Raw genomic sequence first — 9,699 nt, forward strand, 5'->3', positions numbered from 1 at the left:
AAAAAAAAGACCCCCCCCCCCCCCCCCTTTTGCCCTTGATTGATGAACTCTTTGTTAATATCTTTTGACAGGGAGTATTGGATGGCAAATACGATGACCTTTCAGAGCAATCGTTTTATATGGTTGGTGGTATCGATGAGGTCATTGCCAAGGCAGAGAAGATTGCAAAGGAATCTGCAGCCTAGATAGATTATAAAAATCCGTGACTTTCTTTTGTTCTCTTCACCAAAATAATTTAGTTTGTGACATTTTGGTTCTTTTTTGGGAGGGCCAAGGGGTCCTTACTCTACTTTTTGTTTCATCTTTCCAAACGCGGGATTGTTATAGAGAGACATGCTGCAGCTAAGGACGTTGTCGCCAAACCCCCTGCTCTGTTATGTCACATAATAAGGGGGTTATATATGGCGAACTTGTATATGTTACTTTCATGTCTTTTTTTCGAGAATTTTTGATGCTCCAATTATCAAATGTCTTCTAAACAATATGTTCTTTTTTCCATTTATTCTTTCCTTGTTGCAGTGATCATCTTATCTAAACTATCTACACTTTGGATGTTTTACCAAGTCATTTATCTCCAGTAATATTTGCTATTCTTCTTTAAGAGTTGTACTGATTTTCTGGACATGTGTGTTGGTGTAGCCAGCTTCCTGTTACTTCCCTAAGTATGTTTCCGTAGATGCTATCTAGTTGATTCACATTGTGATTTCGAAGTACAGAAAACACCAGTAAACGTAAAATTTGTGTTCGAATAATGTATTCACATGTTCAATCTCTTTTTAGCGGTTTCTTTAGATATTTTTATAACTAATGCAACTTTATTTTGATTCAACTTATTAGTTTTGTTTTTGATTGTGAATCATTGACAGCCTTTAGTTTATACCAATTGCCTTAGTTCGTATCCCCACAACCTTTTACCCAAGTTTACGTTCTTAATAAGATGAATGTGTACTTTAATCTTCTCATATATATATTTCCGCATTTTTCATATAAATTGAGACATAAAGATTACGTCTAAATATCACGATTATTTTAAAAGCAAAAATATTAAGAAAGGAAACGACTAGAAAAAACCCAATCTTTACTTGTCACCCTCACCCCTTCTCTTATACAAGACTTTCCCATTAAGCAAAATCACAACTTCCATTTTTTTCTTCAATTGACTTATATATACACATCACAGTAGTTCCACCGTTAACAATGGCAGCACCGTCGTCAATGACGGCGAAAACAGCCAACGTCATGCTAACAATCCCTGAGAAGAAAACTGTATCTCTAGATCTCTACCGTCCACTCAGAAACTACATAGTCTACAATTACTCTGAACGCGAAGCTCAAAATCTCGAAGATGATCTTCAAACGCTTAAGCAATTCCGTTCCGATATCGAACGTGGCCCTAATGAGTCATCTCTTCCTGCTCGCCGTGATCTTTTGCAGAATTACTATAAAGCCCTTTGTGCTGTTGAGTCTCGTTTCCCTATCTCACCTGATCATGACCATATTAATTCTGTTACATTTACTTGGTATGATGCTTTCAAGAACAAGCTCAAAGCTGCTCAGCAGAACATCTATTTAGGTATTTCCTGCAGCTTTGTTCAATTGGTTTTTTTTTTTTTTTGAATTCTGTGTACTTTTGTTCTAATTTGTATGCTTGTTGATTGTACAATTAATAATGCCTGGGATACAGCTTTTTATTGCGCGCATTTACTCTTAACTTCTAAAGCTGCCTCCTTTCCCTTCACTATGTGCTTTTTGTTGTTCAGCTTCTTATGCTACTCACTTGCGCTTAGCTTCTACATTGGCCTCGTTTCCCCTTTTATTTTTTCAAGTCTTCAGCATCTTCATTCAGTTGGGTCTTAAATTTTGCATCTTTTGTTGTCAGTCCTTGCTTTGTTAGTTTCATAGTGTAGTTATGTTGTGTAGATAGGGTATAGCTTTCCATTGCTATGCACTTGCTATGAGCAGATACATTGGTGTCCCGTTCTCTTTTCTGGAAAAACTTATCTAACCATCATTGAAATTGGAGGTGGTGAAGATGCTTAGGGAATTTGCTCTTGCTATGGATAAACATTAGTCCAGTACTATCTGGAAATTAATGATTGTTCCCGTTGGCCCGGGTAACTACTAGCTTTAGGTGTATTATCAATCAACTATGCCTCGCTCCTAGATTAGATAAGGTTGGCTATATGAATCCTACGTAGGTTGGACATGTCCCAACAAATTTCTTATTCAAAGGATTCATTATAGTTGAACTTCTTTTATGCTAACCGTTATTCTACCACAGCCTTCATTTTTTTATCTGTGCTTGAGAGTAGTTATGTCTAGCGTAGGAAGTGTTTTGAATACTTATTTGCTGCCTAAGCCTAAATGAACAGTAAACACAGCCATTTCTTCACACAAATTGGCTATATTTACCTACTAGTAATTAAAAAACATGGTGATATTTATCACTTGGTAAGGAAACAGGGGTACATTAGTTTAGTTATTACGAGTTTGGAGAAATCAATGTTAAGCTCGGACTATTGTCATCTTATCATACAGTTCTACTGATCCTTTTCTATTTCTTTTGGGGGTGTCCACAGAAAAAGCTGCAGTTTTGTTCAATCTGGGGGCAGTGCACAGTCAGATGGGATTGGGTTTTGATCGTTCATCAGTTGAGGGGAGAAGACAGGGATCACATTCTTTTATTGCTGCTGCTGGGGCATTTGCCTTTTTGAGAGACAATGTGGCAATGAAAGCATCAATGGGTAGCTCCAACACTGTTGATGTCTCTGTCGAATGTGCTGGGATGCTGGAAAGACTCATGTTGGCTCAGGCTCAGGAGTGTGTTTTTGAGAATAGCATTGCCAAGGGAAATACTCCTGGTGTCTGTGCAAAGATTTCAAGACAGGTTCATTTTTCTATTCCTACGCTTAGTCTATGCCACTCCATTACTGCTGTATGAGATTTACTCAAAAAGAAAAAAAACTTATCCGTGAGATTTTGTTGAGTTCTTGACACCAGTCACATTGCTATACAACTTTTGTTCTTAGGTAGCTCGAGTGAGTTAGTACTTCTACTTCTCTTTATTAGAATCTTCATAAGATTTTCTTAAGGTAATAATTTAGTCTATGATAGATAAAGACCACTAATTTTTACATTTCTATCGAAAATCTAGTCAGCTTGGAAAGTTCCTATGGGCTGTACAAATTTGTTTTGTTAATTTCCACATTCTATATTAAGTAATAAATAGTGACAATCCTCCAAGTTCCTACATGTAATGAGGCTTGGATTCCTACATGTAATGAGGCTTGGATTGTAGTTTGGTTGAATAAACTCATGTATAAATTATATTAGACTATTCTACAGGTGTGGCATATGCAGCTTGAGAATTAGGGTTTGGTGAGAACGACTTCATATATTTGTTCTTTTTGAATTTTAATATGAATGCTGTATAGTTCACTGAATAAGGCATGTCCGAGTTGGTTTGGCTAGTTCCTTCAGATATTGGTTCTTAGTTAATTACACATGTTATTTCCTGTAGATGGCATCTCAACACGCATAGTTTAGCTTATAAGCTATAAATTATCAAATTTGACCAAAGCAGTGGAGTTCATTTTGGGTCTTACTTTAGTGGTTGGACGTTGCAATAAATGCAAAATTGATGTTAAAATGAAATGAATGCCCCATCACAGGTTGGATTGTTTTATGAGGAAGCTTTGGCAGCATTAAATGTTGCACCTCTGAACCAGCACTTTGACAAGGCTTGGCTAGCTCATGTTCAGCTTAAGGCATCACTGTTTTATGCTGAGGCCTGCTACAGGTACAGTCTAGAGCTCCATGACAAAGAAGAAATAGCAGAGGAAATTGCAAGGTTGAAGAGTGGTGTTAATGCCTTGTCTGAGGCAAGAAAAACATCTCCAAGGGGAGCACCGCAGCAGCTCTTGGATGCAATTACTAAGCTAGAAGCTAGTTCAAATCTAAACTTGGAGAAGGCTATTAAGGAAAACGACAGAGTCTACCTCATGAGGGTTCCACCAGCCAGTTCTCTGCCACCACTTGCAGCATTTTCCTTGGTCAAGCCTATGCAGATGAATGATATTCTGGATGCAAGCAAAGAGAAGATGTTTTCCAGTCTTGTCCCAGACAACAGTACAAAAGCTCTTTCTAGGTACACTGAAATGGTTGATGATGTCATCAGGACTCAAGCCGAGAAGTTACAACAGGGGAGTGAGCTAGCTCGAGTGAGACTCAGAGAAATGGACTTGCCTGATTCTATTCTGGCCTTGGAGGGAAATTTATCACTACCTGCGGCTTTAAAAGAAGATGTAGAGGCGGTGCAAATTTGTGGTGGTCCAGCTGGTTTGGATGCTGAGATGCAGCAACTCAGAGATCTGAAGAGGGTGAACCAGGAGTTGCTGGTCCAAACAGAGGAGCTTTTGCAAAAAGAAGCAACGGAAGATACACAGTTTAGAACTCAATTCGGAACCCGATGGACAAGGCCTCAATCTACTACCTTAACAAAAAACCTGCAGGACAGGTTAAACAGGTTTGCAGCAAACCTGAAGCAAGCTGCAGAAAGTGATGCTAGGATTGAGCGATCAGTTAGGGATCATGCAGCACTCATGTCAATCCTTGACTGCCGTCCAGTACGTATTTATGATTTGGACCTTATTTTGCATAACTAGTCATGTCATGTCTCATTGTGTCACTTCTAGTTGACACCTGGGTTTGTCATGGGCTTTACTCATCAAGGATATAATAATCAAATGCTCTAGCTCTTGGATTTATTTGTAGATATGTTGTATTAGGTGTTACTTCTAAGGATAAGTATCAAACCTATCTGGTAATGAAGATGGTGAATTAGATTAGTCTCTTTGACAAGCTTGTATCATCACTAGCATAATAAGATGTTCAATGCTTCTATACCATATAATTTGTATCTTCTCTCATGGTTCACTTCCAAGGATTTTCAACAGGTTTAATGCATACTAGATTTGGAGCCCTTGATCCTTAAATTTTGATTTCATTTTGAAACTTGGCTCAGTCTGTTTCTATTTATCATGTATGTCATGTTATTGTTGCAAAGATATTTCATCATCGGATCTAGTGCTTATCAAATACAATGTGATAACACTTCTATTTCTCTCTGTGATATCTGTCTAGTGATGTCCTGAGATCTGCATTTTTCTCTTTGATAGATCGAATCTGCTCTTCCAACCTTGGCAAGACCAATCTTGTCTTTGGACGCCACTGAAGATGCCATTGTGGGAGCCCTGAAGCAGAGCCTGGTAACAATGAATTAGTGTGGTTATATTTGTGTTATTTTGTCTTTCTGTGTTCCTTAGACCTTAGTTAGCGGTTTATGTTGCAACATGTTTCTTGAGTGACTAAAGCCTGTTCTGTTGGAAGGCCTTACAGGCCAACATATATATCATCTCCCTTTTTTTTTATGGGTTGGTGGGTGGTGGTGGGGTGAGTGGGGATGAAAGCATAACTTGTTTCCATTTGAGAAGTGTGTAAATTTTTTCTGATGACATTTTTCTGCTTTTGTTTTTTTGTCACAAGGAGATAAAGTGAAACTTGATGTCATTGTGCTTTACATATACTTTATTAGTGAATATTAATAATATTTTATTAGTGAATACTGATTAAAAACGTTGAAAAATGTTTTATTTCTTGAGCAACCTTCATGGACGATTTTTGAGCACTAGCTGCATATTATTTCTAGTTTGAAATTCCTATAATCTCATTTTGTGATTGATAGGTGGTCTTTGAATAGTAAATTAGAAGGTAATTTTATTATGCAGGCATTTTTGGATATTAAGTAACGTAATATTTAGTATATTGTGCATGTCACTAAAAATCACGGAAGGAAATTGTCCGTAAATATTTGGATATATGAACTGTAGAAAAGCACTTCAGAACTTCACTCCAATCTGTTTTACAAAGAACTATGTGTCCTGTTTCAATGTAGAAGCTTTACAATGTTGCAACTTAAATTATTTTAGTGGTCTCCTTCAAGTCATTGTTGCTTATATTTTCAGAGGCAACTGGAAACTCTTGGTGCTCAGCGTGCCGGTCTGGAAGATATGCTGAAAGAGATGAAGAGGAAGGTATGATAAGATTCCTCTTAAAATATGATCTGCCAAGTTGAATTCTATTAGGTAGAGTTGGACTTCTTTTTGGGAGTAAAGCTTTAGCCATCTTTGGTTTATTCTCATTGGAGGGTTGGACAAGTGTTACATATTTAACCCGAGCAGGTGATGAAGATATAATCCTTTGCTAGTGCACATCCTCTTATTATGCTGCTCTGTAGTAATTGAGTTTATTAACATGATATTAATAAGATAAGATCATACTTCAATGATATAAGCCATGGATAAACATATTTTGGCATGAAAACTCACTATTGACTGTGGCCACCCTGAATGAATCTTTGGATTAGCGGGTTTATTCTGTTCAGGTTGTTCCACCGGTGGATTAGATTTTTGTCCATGGGTTCCATATGTTCTTATCTTATTGATGAGTGGAGGGGCAGGAGCTGCAGTAGTAGTAGCAATATGCCCTTCAATGTACTAGGAGGAATGAGGCCCGCTCACTTAATAATTCTGTTAGAATGTCCCATGTTTGTTGAGGGAATGGACAATTGTCTCCTTGTATGATTCTGAGCAATCCTCACCTCATTAGCTAGCTTTTGGGGGTTGAGTAAAGCCCATGTTTCATTTTCTGTATGTTTATCGGAGTCAGAATTATCTCTCTTCTTGGATTACCTAATATTGTGCCGCATTCTTTATTGTTTACGCTCCAGATCCACCTCTGAGCTTCCAGAGGGTGGTAGAATGTCCCGCCTAGGAGAGAGAAAGAGATGTTGTCTCCTTATATAATTTTGGGTAATCCTCACTTCATATGCTAGTTGTTGGAACTGAGTTTGGTGTAGGATCCATTTGCTTTACAAATTCATATGGATAGTTCGATTACATCAATATCAAGCGAAGCTTTTCATTAAATGAGAAATTGTTGGGTGGGGGAGGGAGGTTATTTTGTCATGGAGCTTGATAATATCTATTAGTTATGTCTCAGAATGTGATCTTGCAACTTCCATTCCCTAGGGAAGTCGAAAATAATTTTTTCAGAGTATATGAAAATGAGGGATAGATTGGACCCTTTTAAGAAAGAGCGGTTACAAAGTTTACACTACTCCTCTGGTATTAGTTGTTGGTCTTCATCATATCAGGAGCATATAACATAATATGAATTTGCCTTTGTGCTAAGTTGACATTTTCGTATCCACATGCAACATGCTTATTTCTTTGCCTCTGCTTCACCATCAAGGGATCTAAACACACAACTTTATTTTGTATCTGTTGTGTGGTATTACTCAGGATGATATACTTCCAAAATTGATGACATTCACGGGCTCCCAGGAGGATCTTTTCAGGAAGGAGATAGCAAAATATGATCATCTTTGTGAAGAAATTTCTCAAAACCTCGAGGCACAAGAACAGTTGCTTCTGCAAATTCAGGTTCAGAATTCATGTGTTTTTCAGGGCTATACCTTTTTAGTTTTGCTGCACTTTTTCATTTCAACTTGGGGGCTTCTCTTAAGCTTTAACTTAGGAATACTTGTGTGGTACATGTGAGGTTGTGTCTATTGCACAGTCCTTAGTAGGAGTTCCTTTATATATTACCATATTGCTAGCTTCAGGACTGCTCTGCAGAATACAATTTATAGGTAACAAAGTGAGGGAGGCAAGGCATTTCCCTTTTTTGTTTCTTTTAATCCTTTCTGTCATCGCCTGGAGTTTGTTTTCAACTATGATTCTCTATTACTTTTTACGCTTTCCAACACGGGAAGTTGCATTTTTTTTTAATCTGGAAAGCATTGCAGATGTAATATAATGACATCTGTTGCAGAGCAGTGGTGGAGCCAGGAATCTGGCGAAGGGTGTGCTAATTTTCTTGTTAGTAATGTTAGGAGCGTGCAAAATTAAATACATACTCGCCTAAGGTGGCTCCAACACCTATTTTTGGCAAAGGGTGTGCACTGGACCACCCTTCGCCTAGGGTGGCTTCACCCATTTTGCGGAGTCCAACGTCAGGCTCTTATGGGATGTGTGGTGTGCACTGGACCACCCTTCGCCTAAGGTGGCTCCGCCGTAGTCCAGCATCGGTCTCTTGTGGGATGGGTGGTCTTGGTATATGGTCTTTGGCAATTCACCTCTTGAGCTAGCTTATGGGGTTGAGATAGACCCAAGATCCATTGCTTTACATGGTATCAGCGCATCCCCGTTCTTGTTAGCCAATGTTGGATCCCCATATTAAAAATTGCTGTAACTCTAGATATCCAGCCTTGGGCGTGGTGGTGGTGGGATGTCGAAGATTCCCACATCGGGCTTTTATGGGATGGGTGGTCTCTTTATATGGTTTGGACAATTCTCATCTCTTGAGTTGACTTTCGCGATTGTGTTAGGCCCAAGATCCCATTTCTTTACAATATTCTTAATTGGGATATCACCCATGGCATGCTTTTTTGTTCCAAATTTTTTTAAGCTACTTGTTTGTATCTAGAAAGTGTTAACAAGAAATGTTTGGTTTGGGGGGATGGGGATGGGTAAAGAAGTTCATAGCATGAGTGTTATTTCCTTAATTGCAGTTATATTTGTGGTATTTCTTTTCTTATTTGATACTTGTTGTTTCATAGCATGAGTGTTATTTCCTGTGATTTGCATGTCATAATTAGCGCCTGAAATGAGTTTATATGGAATAATTTGGTCAAAGAAGATTTATTTAGCCGACACCGACTTATTTGGGAGTGAGGTGTAGTTATATTTTTGGAAATTAAGAGTTGTAGTGCACAATTATTGCTTAACCAAAGCACTGTATTCCTTCAGACCACAATTGCTTCATGTTGAGTTTCCTTTGTGCAAACATAGAGAAGAAGTCCATCCTGGGAAAGAACAATCTATTTGGGCTTGACTTCATTATTCAAGCTACATCTCCCTGAATGCTCTTTAACAAGGTGGTGTTCCTTTTGCAGGCTCAAAATGATGAGTTTGCTTCTATTTTCAATCTTGAAGACTATAAAGGTGTGTTTTTAATTCCCATAATCATTTTGCAATGTCTGCTGAAGAACAATGAAGCTTAGATATTCTAGATACACAAAGATCTTCTGTCCCGAGAAACTTAGGTGGGCTAAATTTTGTTGGGCTGATCCTTTCATTCAATTTTTGCATATCAAAATGACTTCTTACTGCTCATTATGTGTCCTGTGGTATACTCAAAGTAGGTTAGGTCCGTTGATGAATGATGTCATTTTCAAGGGATGCTGCAATTATCAGTTTTAATATAAAATTGACTTGATTAAGTGCTGTCCAGCCCTTACTATCAATGTTGGCCATTTATCATCTGTATTTTCTACTAGTTTGAATCTAATTTCTCTACATTGAGTTTTCTTCTCGGGGTGGCTTATTTATATTTCTTCTAGTACGGCTGCTGATTTTAGATGTTCTAGTTACCGTTAATTTGCTAAGCTCATTCTTCTCGATGCCACAGTTTCCCGCGAGAGAATCTATAAGCAAATTGAAGCTGCCATTATGAAATATCAAGAAATCAAGGAAAATATCAATGAGGGATTGAAGTTTTATGTAACCCTTCAGGTATGAGAATTTTCAACTCTTTTGAGATTGCTCTTTCTATTGGAGTGGTTTTGGGGGGGGGGGG

General features: G+C 38.1%; 2 protein-coding genes across 2 annotated transcripts in view; both read left to right on the forward strand.

Annotated features, from left to right (window-relative positions):
* The window catches only part of LOC107017712 (ATP synthase subunit beta, mitochondrial), a 4,615-nt gene extending 4,052 nt beyond the window's left edge, over positions 1-563 (forward strand). Inside the window, exon 9 of the mRNA XM_015217944.2 lies at positions 72-563. Within this exon, the coding sequence (XP_015073430.1) occupies positions 72-185 (114 nt within the window). The 3' untranslated portion in view covers positions 186-563. The remainder of the gene's footprint in view (positions 1-71) is intronic.
* A 492-nt stretch (positions 564-1,055) lies between these two features.
* The window catches only part of LOC107017929 (vacuolar-sorting protein BRO1-like), a 10,935-nt gene continuing 2,291 nt past the window's right edge, over positions 1,056-9,699 (forward strand). The window contains exons 1-8 of the mRNA XM_015218224.2: positions 1,056-1,573; positions 2,580-2,887; positions 3,672-4,625; positions 5,178-5,267; positions 6,024-6,092; positions 7,362-7,502; positions 9,017-9,065; positions 9,532-9,635. Coding sequence (XP_015073710.1) covers positions 1,198-1,573; positions 2,580-2,887; positions 3,672-4,625; positions 5,178-5,267; positions 6,024-6,092; positions 7,362-7,502; positions 9,017-9,065; positions 9,532-9,635 — 2,091 coding nt within the window. The 5' untranslated portion in view covers positions 1,056-1,197. The remainder of the gene's footprint in view (positions 1,574-2,579; positions 2,888-3,671; positions 4,626-5,177; positions 5,268-6,023; positions 6,093-7,361; positions 7,503-9,016; positions 9,066-9,531; positions 9,636-9,699) is intronic.

Source organism: Solanum pennellii, chromosome 4 (assembly GCF_001406875.1).
Source record: "Solanum pennellii chromosome 4, SPENNV200".
Classification (NCBI taxonomy): Eukaryota; Viridiplantae; Streptophyta; class Magnoliopsida; order Solanales; family Solanaceae; genus Solanum; species Solanum pennellii.